Source organism: Brachyhypopomus gauderio, chromosome 8 (assembly GCF_052324685.1).
Source record: "Brachyhypopomus gauderio isolate BG-103 chromosome 8, BGAUD_0.2, whole genome shotgun sequence".
Classification (NCBI taxonomy): Eukaryota; Metazoa; Chordata; class Actinopteri; order Gymnotiformes; family Hypopomidae; genus Brachyhypopomus; species Brachyhypopomus gauderio.
Window position 1 is genome coordinate 5,692,435 of NC_135218.1, and position 13,956 is coordinate 5,706,390.

The window sequence follows — 13,956 nt, forward strand, 5'->3', positions numbered from 1 at the left end:
GGAGTCCTGTCAGCGGATGTTCTTTCTCAATCACAGCGTTCTCGGTAGACTCTCGACACCGTCGCATGAGAAAAGCCCACGAGGTTGAACACCTGCCTCCGGCTAGTCTAGCTGCGATGACCATGCCTCATTCATAGCTGCTCAGAATGCAGAAATTTTGCAATCTATCATGGTTTCACATTGAAACCGATACATGAAAAACTTGCTCACCTCCGATCACGTTGTCTAATTTTCATACGCTGAGTCACTGATGATAAAAAATTCCATTTACTAGCTTTCCAGTAGCAGTACAAAGAAACCAGAAAGAACCGAGGTTGTTCTCTGAACTCCTTGAATGCTGACATTCCTCAACACGGCCATCCAACAATCACTTGAAAATCTCCGCAGCAACAATAAAACATAAGATCAGACTTAAAAAGCAGATGTTTGCAGTCACATGGAAACCGTTTATTCACACATGGACTACTACAGTTGTAATAGTTTTACATGAGCTGTGAACTCTTAACTCACTGCCTCATTTTGGCATAAAAAAGAAAACAAGAGAAAAACCCCACATGATAAAGTTGAGATCAGGTAAGAAAAAAAAAAATACATTTAAAAGCCCTGAAGAATAGAGCTACAAAAAGAGATGAACTGTGGACTTTTGGCGGCCGGGAGAAAATGTATTCATAACAATTACAGGCACACAGATATAACACAAAATGGGGATCAGTCACAAAATGATTCACCAGGAATTGTCTGTTAGCTGACAAAGTAAAGGCTGAACTGAGCTGCCTACAGAAATACGTTCTACTGTGTGTCTGCCAGTCCGTGTTTCATCCATTTCACTCCCACTGCAGCAATCATTCCAATTCTTTAAAACGAGCAAACATAGCTTTTCGCACAGCCTGCTTGTATGTGGCGTAGTTCCAGACAACCGCTTCCTTCTTCTTCGGCTGTGAAGGGTGTGTGCACCAACCAACCAACCAGTTGATCACCCAACCAAACAAAACAGAGCATGTGTAAGCAAGGACACAAATGTACTCAGCAGTCTAAATAGGAGTAATGAATAGCAATAGTAAACTAATAATAATAATAACTACAATAACAGGTGATTTTGGTGTCTCCATGAAGCCCGTGGGTTCTTGCTCACCTCACTGGTCTCCAGACCTAAACCCGGTCTCTCGCTGACTTTGTGTGTGTCCCTGTAAAACAAAGACTGTTTAGGTTCAAAGGTTGCAGCTGGTCTGCAGATAAATAACTGCCAAAGGCAACTATAATTGTGGTACATCGTGCACCAATTACAGTGAAAAATGTCTCCTGTTGATGTGTACCTGGAACTGTTGCCCCAGGTGTTCTGTGGTTTTCGTCTCTTTGCTTCAGGTGGACTGCTGGTCTCCTTCATACTGAGCTAAAACAACAGACTCTGAGTCAGATGCCAAAATCAAACTCAACTAGACTTTGCTTCAGATAACAGATTCAAGCAAATAGTACCTATTGATCACTACTGATAGGCTGTTCATGAATGTGCTATAAGGGATGTGATCATTACTGTCCCTCAAAGGAACGTTTACCTCTTTTTCCTGGTTTTCCAAAGCTTCAAGCTCTCTCTTTGACCTTTTAATCTTCTGATGAATCTCCAGATTTTGCTACCAGTAAAAAAAAAAAAAAAGAAGGGATGTGATGAAGGCAATAAAGCAGAAGCCGTTTGTCTATAGGGGAGCAATCGCACTGGTACCTTGTGCAGGTCCGAGAGCTGCTGGTGGCGGACGAGGGCGTCTTTGTTGGGGAACTGTCTCCTGCACAGCAGGCAGGCCATCTTCTTCCAGTCCGTCAGCCGATCCTCCTTCTCCTCTGGCTGGCTCTTGGTAGGCCCTTCATGTTTCTCAGGCTTCTCAGGTTTCTCGGGCTTCTCCTCTTCCTCTTCATCGCTGCCCGCCGCATAATCAGCTGCTAGCATGCCCAGAGAGCCCATAGGGCGCTGCCAAGGCAGGGTTTAAAAAATAAATCAACCGAGAGCTGCTTTCATCTATAAAGAAGTCGTGTGTAAATAACTCAAAGTAATATTTAATGTCAAACATCAAGGTTGGTGAAGTTACTTATGGGAGGTTCTCTTTTTTTTTGTAGTTGAAGCTGAGGTGTGAATCTTTGTGTGTGTGTCTGTCCATCCAAACCTCACCTTTGAGCCTTTCTCGTCTTTCTTTGGTGGGGCAAGAGGCTTTTTGAATAAGTCATCTCCACCAGCGCCCTACGGAGGTAAAACGGGAATATGAAGTAATTATCACTAACTGGGCCTCAGACTAAATCAGACTAAATCACTCAATTTGAGGAACCAGGGAATACTGTCCTCTTTAAAAATAGGAACGTTCCCCGACCTTCCTCTCAAAGACGGCAAAAGCTGCATCTGCTGCCTTGGAAGCCTTCTTCTCCTCCGTCCCGCTCTTGAGGACAGGAGACGGCGCTCTTACGCTCTCCTTCTGCCGGTTCTGGATTTTGGCCCAGCGCTCCATGTCTTTCATAATCTGAGGACATCCAACGTCGGAACGCAACACAAAACACGGTTGGGATTGTCCCATTCAATGATACAGACCGCACTAAAAAGAATTAAATAAAAACATCGACTTTGAGAGTAAAAGGAAGTTTAGGCCTGACGTAGGGACCACACCTTGAATGCTGCCAAGCTCCTGGGTTTGTCTTCTTTTTCTTTCTCTTTTTTTTCGGAGCGTGGGGTGGCATCCTCGTCTTCTTTCTGCTCTGGTATTCCATCCGCAGCCATCCGGAAGTCCTCGAGCACGGGGACGGCTAGAGGCAGGCCCACCTCGGGCATGGCGGCCCCGTCCACAGACGTCTCTACACTGGGCTCATGGGTGACTGCAGTGGAGCCTTCCACTGGTATGTAGGTTTTGGAGGTGCTGTCCCAGTAGAGGTACTGCTGACTCTGAGCATTGTAGAAATACTAACACACGCACACACAATTAATGCTCTACAGGGAAGTATACATACACACAGAGATACAGTAAGATATATTTTCTAAAACAAACCCAATTATAAAATTATAAAATCTATTTTATACTGGCACTAACATGAATGCCCCAGAAGTGGAGGGATCTAAGACATAAAGCAATACATCAACATACTCTTGAGTTGGGATCGTAGTACAGTGTTGTCTGTGGGTCGTAGTAGAAGCCAGATGTAGCATCATACAGGAAAGCAGACAAATCTGGTGTCTCTGAGGCTGAGGGAAATCACACATTCAACTAGAGTAATAGCACATTCAACTAAAAAGGGAGAAAAAAATTTAAAAAGTAACATGCCCATTAACCACAGTTTCATTCTAACTGGCCTACGAAAGTTGTTGAGCGGGGTGGTGAACGTAACACTCAAATGGGTGGTGAACGTAACACTCGTCTGAAAATAAATTCTCCGCTTTAAAATATAGTCTCCCGTTAAAATTTTTTTGGCATTTGGGTCCGTATCCAGTTAATCAGGAATGTGATTGGGTCCGGACAGGACGGCGTTCGGGTCCGGATCCGGACCCGGACCGCGGTCCGCCATTTGGTGATACCTGGTATAGATCATCCCAGAAACCCTTACAACGTGTATTCATGTATATATTTCTTGCACAATATTTCACAATAACCAAATAAGTACAAATGTCATCCAGTGAAAATGGATAATTTGTGAGGCTTAGAATAAATTTTACCATTCTTTGTATTATGTTTATTACATTTATCTGAGAGGGCCAACATATGATGGGGGGGTAATAGGATTTACCATCAAGAAAAAACATTATATAAACTCAGCTGCCCAGTAGGCACGGAATCAACTTTAATCAAAAGTAAAACTAAATAAATAAAACAAAAAACCTTGTTACACAGGCACCCTCCATATGATTTAAAACCCAACATTTCCAGCCAGGTCCACTTCAGAGTGAAGGGGGTCGTACCGTAGGCATAAGCCTCTGCTGCCTCAGGAGGGATCATGACAGCAGGGTCCGGTAGAGGTACCGCTACAGCCTGGGGTTCCCTGGCCCGCTCCAAACGCTCCACTACAGGGGCGTCCGAGTACATCACAGCCTGCAATGGCCACAAATGTTATGCACCACCACTACACATGGAGCTTTGCTTCTAAACAAGCTTGTGTGTGTGTGTGTGTGTGAGCCTTGCTTCTAAGCATGTGTGTGAGCCTTGCTTCTAAACGTGTGTGTGTATGTGCACCTTGCTTCTAAACGTGTGTGCGAGTGTGTGCCTTGCTTCTAAACAAGCGTGCGTGTGTGGGGAACTCACTTGTGCTAGGCTTGTGCTCTGGAATGGAACTGGAGCGGGGGAGGAATCTGTTCTAGGTAAGCACACTGGGCCAGCAGGCACACGTACACGGACATACAAACACACAAAACGTGAGGTGACCAAGTGGTTCGTTCTGTAAATACACGTCTGAGGAAACTTTTTCATATGAAGAGTCGTAAATGCACGTGCCCTTGGTGACGTACCTTGCATGGGAGGGGCGATGCCTGCGGCAGGGTGGGGCGGCTGGGTGAAGCCCTGCTGTTGCTACGCCACAGGACATAGAGATCCAAGATTTTACATTCAAGACAAAGCAATATGGTACTTTGGTATCTGAAATCAAATGACATGTTGGCCAACAAGAAATGCTCTTATGGCAAATTACCAACCTCCATCACATCGGGTGGGTATCCTAACAGAGATGTGCTGGGTTTATCATAGTCCCTCCGGTAGCTGGAAAAAAAAATTGTGTAATTTAGAGAAAAAGAACATCACTAATGTACTTGTAATGAACTCAAGTCTCATAACTCACTTCTGATTCTTCAGAGGCTTGGCTACCTCGGCGTATACTCGGACTCCATCAATCACGATTGGCCGAGGCTTGGTGAGCAGCTCCACCAATCGCGTCACATGCTGAAATGAGGGGGAGGGGGGTGATTAAGACACATTATGACAAACATTGTCAAAAAAGAATATAAGGGCCATGGCAAAGTTACATTTCACATTTAGAAACATCATATTTATCACACACATGCTGGATCATCCCCAACAATGCATCAACACTAATGAAGTATCTGGTATACAGTTGTGTCATGTTTCTCTTTCACCACGCCTACGCAATTGTTTTTATATTTGTAAACTTATTTTAACAGTTGCCCTGTGGTGAAGAACTCAAAGTACTAGAGAAATACATCATAATATTACATACATCATAATATTAAAGCAATAATGACAAAGAATGACCCAAAAGGTGGACGCACGGGTGTATCTAAAAGTGGCAGGTCTGTGTGCATGTGTCATTATAGCCCGATTATATGAAAACATATTAAACAAATTAGGGGTGCACGATATGACGATATAAAATCGTGAATGGCGATAACGAGTGGAGAATCGCAGGCGATCTACCAAATTAGAGAAATCGTATAGATCGCCTTTGCCAATCAGCGCAATGACTTTTTTATGCTGGTTCCCACCTATGCGTCAGACGTAGGGCGTATGACTGACCAATCACAGCGAGAAATATTTAGTGCAATAGTGCACTTCAACAGTGTAAGGAACCGCGTGACGCAGAGCAGGGAGGCGGACACAAACGCTGAGGAGAGCGAGATTTATTGAATGGACAGAATCGTAATACCAGGCAGGGGTCATAACAGGTAGGCAGTCCGAACATGAAATATAAACGGGCATGGTGGCACAAAGAACAAAACAAGGCAGGGGAAGACTAGGCTGAACGGCACTTACGACGAAGACGAAACAGAAACAGTTAAATCCACTAGAGCACGAACGAGGCAAGAGAATAAACAGGTAAGTAGCACAAAATAACCGATACCGACATGGGAGACACGGAAATATAAATACATTGAACTAGATTAGAAACAGGCAAGGTTGCCAGGTCCTACAAAAATATCCCGCACAAAGTCATTGTAAAACCCGCCCTTCAGCAGCCTAAACTAGCCCAAAGCCCAAAGTAGTTGACGTGGGGCGCGAGTGTTTAAAATGGAGACAAATTAAGTATTATATCGCGATCGATTCTTTGTGTTGACTTGTAACCCCCGTGGTGGCCCAACTCAAAAGTAGCCCAAAGAACCGCACCCCGCGACCCCAGAATTTTTACCCGCGGCTGGATTTTCATACAAGCCCAATTTGGCGTGAAAACCGCAAACCTGACAACTATGGCAACAGGTGAAGACAATAACGACATGGGCGTGGCAGACGTGGGGAAACCATAGAAACACACAACAAGGCGGGCTCAAGGAGCAGGGAACAACAGACACGAGGAACAGGGAAACCGGAGTGACAGCTAGGAGAGGGGGGGCGTAGCCCTACGTGACACAGTGTCACGTGTGTTGTTTACATTTTTCGTTTACAATGTTTGCACATGGAAAATTGCAATATCATTCATTTAAATGTGCTTAAAAAGAAAGCTTTGTAGCCCCAATTTTTTTATTTGGATGGAAGATTGTGATAAAAAATCGAAATCGTGATTTTATGAAAAAAATCGTGATACTATTTTTTCCCCATATCGCCCACCCCTAAAACAAATGAACTAATAAACAACAGCTAACATCTAAAAGGGCTGTACCTCATGGGAATCCATATCGACAAAGCAAAAGCACTTTGATCCAGGTGCTTTCCCTTTGACCAGACGGACGTTGCGTTCATCGAGGTAAGCGAAGGGATCCAGTGCCTTCAGAATATTCTCTACCGTAGTGGTGGGAAGAATGTTCTTAATGATCATTGCTAGCAGGACAAAGCAAGGAACAAGAAAAGGGGAAACGTTACCATAGATAAATATACAAGAAAAAACCTGAAATAACAAAAATCTTCGCATTAGGAGCATTTTAATGCCTTTTGCACTTTTTTTTTATGCAGTTGACTGTGTGAACATGAACCTCTCCGGTTAATTCAATGAAAGGGATTCAATGAAAACTTGCATGATGTCCTAGTCTTGTTTGGTATGATGATTCAGCACAATGCCTTACCAGTCCAACTTTCCTGACAGATCTAAATACTGTAGCCAACGTGTCCCAGTGGAAAGTGACGTCATGCATTATTAATTATTCATTAACACTGAGAACCAGAGAGCAGCAAAATACCACCAGGGAAAAAGACATTCATAAGCATACTATTCTTTATCCAGTCTCAGCATAAAACGCAATCAATAATCCAAATGTTGGTGAATTTCAAAATCGCCTTAATCATACGCTAATTTGTCGAACGGATGGTCTCCAGACAGCTGGGCTACATCAGCAGGGTATCTACTCACTCTTACTCTCTTTGAAGACGGGGTCGGCGTGCTGCAGGTTGGGCTGAGGTGTTCTCTGGCTGGCCCAGTCCTCCGCCTGCTTCTCGGCCTCCTGCTGCTGGAGCTGTTTGTCGACCTGCTGCTGCCAAGCCTCTGGTGTGAGGGTGGAGCTTCTCTGCCACACCCCCTGAGTGCCAGGGTCAGCGGGAGGCTTGGGGGGGCCTTCCTCCTTCACGCTCGGAGGCTTCAGCAGGACTGGAGTTGGCAATAGGCCGTCCTGGCTGGTGGGGAGGGCTTTAGGTGGTGGATCTGGACGTTTCTGTCCAAAAGGAAAGTTTTTTTTTCCTATTCAGCTTCGAGTGGAGCGATTTGACAGTCATTCAGCACATATGCATTCAAACATTAATCCACAACTACAAGAAAAATGAAAAGATTACCTGTTCTTCTTTTGCATTTCTGTCAGGCTGAATATACTTCAACAGAGCAGTCTTGCTACCGACTTTAACAGAGCCCTGTAAAAGAGGAAGAGTAAGTGGCCATAATCCTGCCATAGGCTGGTTCCCCCCTACAAATGTATTTGGGTATGGTCTGTTGCAGAATGCATCAGGTCTGGCTCTTTAAAAGCCATGAATAAGGACACATTACAATGGGAGGCAGGTTTCACAGGTTTGGGGCTTCTTGTTTAACAAAAAAAAAAAAAAAAAAAAAACAGGCTTTCCTGCACTTTAGTAATGTCCCATGAGTGTAATTCATTTTTGTTGTTTCTACTGGACAGGAAATAACATCAAGCATAATTTTCAAATTGAGCAGCATGTGTACAACTGTTTCAATTGATTGTGTGAAAGCAGCATGAAGACATTGAGCTAATCGATCCACTCAGTAACAAGCTAGCGGTCATGAAATCTGAGGCCATATTGGAGGTGTCAAATCTCTGGCTTTGCCTGAAAACACCACAGAATTCTGGGGAATCTGGGGAGACAGCTGGGACACTGCCAAGGGAAATAAAAGCTCCATGGATAATGTAAATAAAAGGCAACAGTGTATAAACCTAGAATTATGCAGAATTTATTTATTTTTTTAACAACATGTATTATTTTCTGACCATTAACTGTTTTATGAGATAATGTAAATAATGGAGCTATTGTGTGGGTTTAAATTTGACATTAATTAGACATTGTGTCTCACTCAAGTGTAAAGAACACACCCTAAAAGTGACACATAACTGGTGTTATCTTCCTCAAATACCTGTATGTTACACAACCTTGATGAAAGGAAAGTAGCAAAGGACTGATAATGCGTCACTGCGTGATTATTTCACATTGTGAATTTCCATTTGAATTTGCTCTCAAAATATATAACCATTTGGACAAGGTCTTTCCCCCGCAAGAGAAGCATTAAAGAGACCTGACGACTGTGGACTGCCTTATTATTTCAGGGCATCTTTGGAACATGCATTCCGGGATAACATCACACTTATTCAGGCTCATTTTTCTCTGGTGTAAACACCCTAAACACAGAAGCGTGTAGAGTGAAGCATGCCATGTGCTCCACACAGCAATAGTAATTTTTTTAATATTCTGAACCCGCGTTTGCCATGATACAGGTTACACCTTAATAACTCTTGCTTCTTAATTCCCCTTAAAATTCTACAAGTCGGACACCCCAAAGAGGCCATTGGAATATTCTAACTTCATCAGTCCGTTTGTACCCGATTCTGCATCTATGGCAAATAAAAACACTATTAAGCAATAAAATATTACAAAAAAGTAGAGGAACTTGCTTATTAAAAAGGATCCTAAAAATTGTCCCAATCTAATGAATATCTAGTAAGTATACCTTTTGAGGAGTTATTTTTTGCATTTGATGCATTTTGTCTATTAAAAAAATTAAACCCCAAGTTAGCTGTTAATGCGTGCATACAAGAACACCACCGTTTTTTTTTTCCAACTGCTAAAGACAAACATGCTGATCTGTACTTCAGACTGTAGACTTAAAACACTCCTATATCCCATCAACTCTTCAAAATCATCTTAGACATATTTAAAACTTCCACAGGATAAATTCATGACCCATTCAATTAAGAAACTCTTACCACTCAAAATGTCTCATGAAAGATAAGTCTCCAACTAAAAGATGCACGAACAGAACGTTAATGAAGAGTGTGGGATCTTGGTATAAGGAGACAGGCAATGATGGATACGTGACCAGCCATTTCTTTCACCATTTTGTCCTGTTGCTTTCGTTACAACAGCTGCATAAAACCACTGTTACTGCAAGTACTAAACAAGACACTAACAGCATTACAAGAACACTTGTGCTTAGTGGTGTGCTAGCTAAAAAGCTCGAAAGATGCAAAGCTAGCATATGTTAAATTAGTAAACTTATTAAAAATCCCTATAGCTTGTTATTGGTTCAGCTAAAAAGATCTGGACATGCATACTTTTACTGACCATGTGTAAAGGAACCATTGACACCACCACCACCTAAGCTTTAAACCCACTTCACATTAGGGTTGCAGCGGTAACCGGTTTCACTGTATACCACGGTATTAAAATGCACGGTTATCATATCGTGTGCGTTTGCTTATAACCGGTAAAAAGCAAGCCAGCGGAGAAACTGACCCGCGCATGCGCAACTCCGCTCCGGTTCAGCTACTCCGCACACAGCGGTGAGAATGGCAGAAAGTGCATCAGACTTAACAAATTTTTTAACAAAAAAAAAAAAAGCTAAACTAATGTCAGCGGCGAAAATGACGTAATCGCGGTGGCTCCGCCCGTGCGCAAGGGTCTCGCGCGCTGTCGATTCGCGAGGTCGTGCACCTCTCGAATTTTGTAACTTTGCGCGCGCTGCGCCTCAGCGCAATGAACAAAGTCATGTTTGGAGGGTTCATACACCTTTATAAGGTGGAATTAAAGTACTTGTACGTAACTTTAAAGGTCCGTTTCAATATTTCCCAGCACCCTAAACTTAATTAAGTTAAATATTTATACATATACTCGAAATAATTCGCTTTTTTAATCACATTATTTAATGGTTGTTTATTTCCAAAATTCCCAATCTTAACGTCTTCACGTTCTCTCATATTTCGTCCTGGAATTACAAGAGGCTCGTATTTGTTAACGTAATACAAAAGAACTGTGCGGAGTCGCGCGCTACGGTCACTAGTGAAAGTATAAACCTAGCTTTTTAAGGTCCTTGCTTTCACTGGATGTGAAAGACGCCATTAATTTACATGCGTTCATTTTCAAATTCTAACGTGCCTGTTTTTGATATGTTAAAACCAGACTCGGTGTGAAAGCCTTAAAATAGAAATTTCTATTGTGAGGATCATGTCAGAAATAAATCCTCTCTTTCTGCAGTATCTGGTTATATTCTAACTTGGAAGTACAACGGACGTTTACAACAGTTGTTGATCAGACAGTGACCCCGGCTGAGTTTATCAGATATTAAATAATTTAAACTTAAATAATTGTACTGAAATCCATGATTTAGGTTTCTCTAATTTTGCAGTATTTATATAAACATGTGTACAGCTTATTTTTTTAAAGGACACATTTTGTATACAATAGTTCCAGGTTTCTACAATAAATAGTTAATTGAACAAAAATAACTTGTAATTTCTTTAAGGGTCAGTGTATCTTTTAATAATATACAAACTAACTGTGATACCGTGATAACCGTGATACCGCGATATTTTCTGAGACGGTTATCATACCGTGAAAATCTCATACCGTTGCAACCCTACTTCACATCAATATCAACAAAATATAAAACCAAATATTTACATAAAACAGCAAATCTCCATTTGAACCATCAAAGAAACATATTGAGATTCAACCAGTCATTCGTGGCAAACAAGAAAAGTGGAATTCCATGAGATTAAAGGCAATGGTTGACAAGTCCCAACTCAAAGGAGAAAACCAGGCTGTTCTGAGACTGTGGTGGTGGCAGAGCACAAGAATAAACCAATAACCCAATAACGAAGGCCGTGACACAACAGTGCACTTTGGAGCATTACAATATCTTTTAAATATAGAGTGATGTCTGATAAAGTGGCAAAATTTCAAAGAATCAAAATGCTGTTAAAGCGACGAAAGTGATCAAGAAGTTGAACAAGAAACTGGAAGGATGCGTAAAGAATGACTGCTACCACAGTAACGCAAAGATAAAAAGCAGTGCATCACTGCAAGCAGGAATCCTTCAGCCACAAAGGGTCAGTAATCAAATGCAGTGTCAATTTAAGACAGGAAAACACAAGCAGTAGATATTAATACAAGGAAGTCCACTGCCAGATGACATCCGGTAGACATGTACCATTTTGTCCACCGTAAACTTCAAAGAAATTGTGGTGGGGAAATTATACTGAAATGTCTTAATTGTAACCCAGCTAAGCCACAATTTGTAAGAGATAAAAAGTCAAATCTGTAGGGTAAAAAAAAAAGAAGAAATCGTTGACAAGATGCCAACACCTGAGAAATGGAAAAAAATGGGACGAAATCGTTGACAAGATGCCAACACCTGAGAAATGGAAAAAAATGGGACACAATATCCGTTTATGAACGATATTACTTGGAACAGTTCCGTCTCAACTCCAAGTTCGGCACAATATTTTGTGAGTTTAAATATATGAAATAACGGTCGTCTCCATGCCATGCAAATTTACCAACTTGTCCAAGTTTTGAAAACAAATCTAAATCTACTGAATTTGTAGACTGAATATTAGACTAAATCTACTGAATATTAGACTGCTGTTACGTTATATTTTTTTAAAAATTCAGAGGCTGTAAAGCTCCTAATACTGAAGAATAACTCGAACTTATTTAAATAGCGAAATATGATTTTCCCCCTTCCACCCCATTTGCGGTCAACCACTGTTGACCCATTTCACCCTTGGCCCTGCCCCTGCCCAAGCCTTCTTCTTTTGAAGACAGCCGCTGTAGAGGGACAAGGATGGGCCACCTGGTTGGACTCCATGAAGTGGACAGCATCCTCGAGGTTTAAAAACTCCACATAGGCCGTATCGGAGCTGTAACCTGGGGACAGCATTTGAAATACAGATGGGTTTGCGTTAGTTAATGCCAGTCAAAATTAGAATTGTGAAGAAAAAAAAAACTCTTTCGAATCACGGACGTTATAATAGCGACTTAGTGTTTACAGTTCATACACTGGGAATGTCCATCAGAACTGTGCGAGTAAATTTGCTTTCAATAGATGAAAAGCAATTGCACAATTTTTACAGCTCATACCTTTCAACATAGCCAAAATAACTGTCAGTGTTTTTGCATGTGTTCATCATGTCTTGTGTCTGATGGGGTGCTTGAATCAGTGTAATATATGATGGATTACTACAGACTGCAGCTCTCTATAGGCTGCAGAAATACACACGTAAATTACATGTACAACGTCCGATTTAATATAGAATTTCCATTTTAATCTTAACAGCATTCTAGTGCCCAAATTTCAACATAAAATTCACCATATATGTGCCGCTACATGTGGTCTATTGTTGAAACTCACAAAACAGACCATAAGCTCATTGCAACATGAAAAGCAAACTGTTTGTGTATGCAAACAGAAATTCCTTTGCGTCAAACAAGCCTCCAAAGTCTCTTAGAAGAAAATTTTGTGAAGTTGCCAGTCACACAGGTTTTTGTTATTCTTAAGCAGATGAGATAGGGAACCACATTTGTATGTTTAAAACAACTTTACGTGTGACCCAAAACAAAAATTCACAAGTGGTATTAAAGTTTGTTTTGTTACTGGCCCCATTTTTGCCTTTGGTCAAGGAAAAAAAAAAACAACAACCACCATTCCAGTACATATATTAAAAGTATAAGGAGTAGGAGATCATTCACCTAAATCGATAACTAAGTTCACAGCTCAACCAAAGAGAGGCCACATGTGACACCCGTACACCTTAGTAAGAAGCAGGGATGTCACACGAGTGATAAGGGGAACCATGTTAGGACAATCTCAGTAGGGTATTAGGTCTTTAGCACAAGTCATTTTAAGATGGAAGGTGCTCAGGGAGAACGGCACAAGTTCCAGCACAAGAACACAAAGGATGAGGGACAGGGAACCATTTGTTTAAACAAGAAACCCTTTAGCACATTAAGAAAACCAATCAGCATTTTTTTGTTTCTGTGTCTAAGGTGCGGAAAACAGTGTCAAAACAAAGAACAAGAATGAGCGTAGGATTCGAATAGCGAAAAGCGAAAAGTTGCGAATTCTACGGAAGTTTGCAAATACAAAAACTCACCTGGAACAACATCCCTTATCTTCATTCCTTGCATTGGCACTCCATCACGAATGGCAAAGGCATCCAGTATCTAAAATGATTTTATTCTAGTTAGATCCTATGATAACATCATATACTGTACTCTATTACAAAAGCTAAATATCTAGAATTGACATTATGAATCTAGCACACCTGCTGCATTGTAGCAGTTTTAGGAATTCCAGAGATGGCAATGGTATTTGAGACTTTATCCTGTACACCAGCACTCCTATAATCCTGGTCCTTTAGTGTAGAATTAACAGAATTGTTTCAACAACAATTTATATTGTAAGAAAATAATGATCGCTGTGAGTCAAGAACCCAGGCAATAAAACTGTTGTTAAGAGTTAATGCAGTTACTTTAAGACCAAGTAAAATCTAATAATAAAATCAAACAAATAAAAAATGTTGAAGAAAATGAGGTAAATATACACTCAATTCATTAAAGATAT

At 41.3% G+C, this 13,956-nt stretch overlaps 1 protein-coding gene across 2 annotated transcripts in view; it reads right to left on the reverse strand.

Annotated features, from left to right (window-relative positions):
* Nucleotides 1-425: 425 nt before the first annotated feature.
* The window catches only part of rbm6 (RNA binding motif protein 6), a 29,236-nt gene continuing 15,705 nt past the window's right edge, over nucleotides 426-13,956 (reverse strand). The window contains exons 4-23 of one of the 2 annotated variants that reach the window (XM_077014009.1): nucleotides 13,658-13,747; nucleotides 13,487-13,556; nucleotides 12,187-12,260; nucleotides 7,665-7,739; nucleotides 7,255-7,546; nucleotides 6,565-6,722; nucleotides 4,795-4,895; nucleotides 4,652-4,715; nucleotides 4,469-4,529; nucleotides 4,266-4,330; nucleotides 3,926-4,055; nucleotides 3,117-3,214; nucleotides 2,645-2,935; nucleotides 2,355-2,501; nucleotides 2,159-2,227; nucleotides 1,718-1,960; nucleotides 1,554-1,628; nucleotides 1,314-1,390; nucleotides 1,133-1,184; nucleotides 426-935 (exon numbers count right to left, since the gene is read on the reverse strand). In XM_077014009.1, the coding sequence (XP_076870124.1) occupies nucleotides 843-935; nucleotides 1,133-1,184; nucleotides 1,314-1,390; nucleotides 1,554-1,628; nucleotides 1,718-1,960; nucleotides 2,159-2,227; nucleotides 2,355-2,501; nucleotides 2,645-2,935; nucleotides 3,117-3,214; nucleotides 3,926-4,055; nucleotides 4,266-4,330; nucleotides 4,469-4,529; nucleotides 4,652-4,715; nucleotides 4,795-4,895; nucleotides 6,565-6,722; nucleotides 7,255-7,546; nucleotides 7,665-7,739; nucleotides 12,187-12,260; nucleotides 13,487-13,556; nucleotides 13,658-13,747 (2,325 nt within the window). In that variant the 3' untranslated portion in view covers nucleotides 426-842. Of the gene's footprint in view, nucleotides 936-1,132; nucleotides 1,185-1,313; nucleotides 1,391-1,553; nucleotides 1,629-1,717; nucleotides 1,961-2,158; nucleotides 2,228-2,354; nucleotides 2,502-2,644; nucleotides 2,936-3,116; nucleotides 3,215-3,925; nucleotides 4,056-4,265; nucleotides 4,331-4,468; nucleotides 4,530-4,651; nucleotides 4,716-4,794; nucleotides 4,896-6,564; nucleotides 6,723-7,248; nucleotides 7,547-7,664; nucleotides 7,740-12,186; nucleotides 12,261-13,486; nucleotides 13,557-13,657; nucleotides 13,748-13,956 lie in introns of both variants that reach the window. The other variant, XM_077014008.1, reaches the window with a different exon arrangement.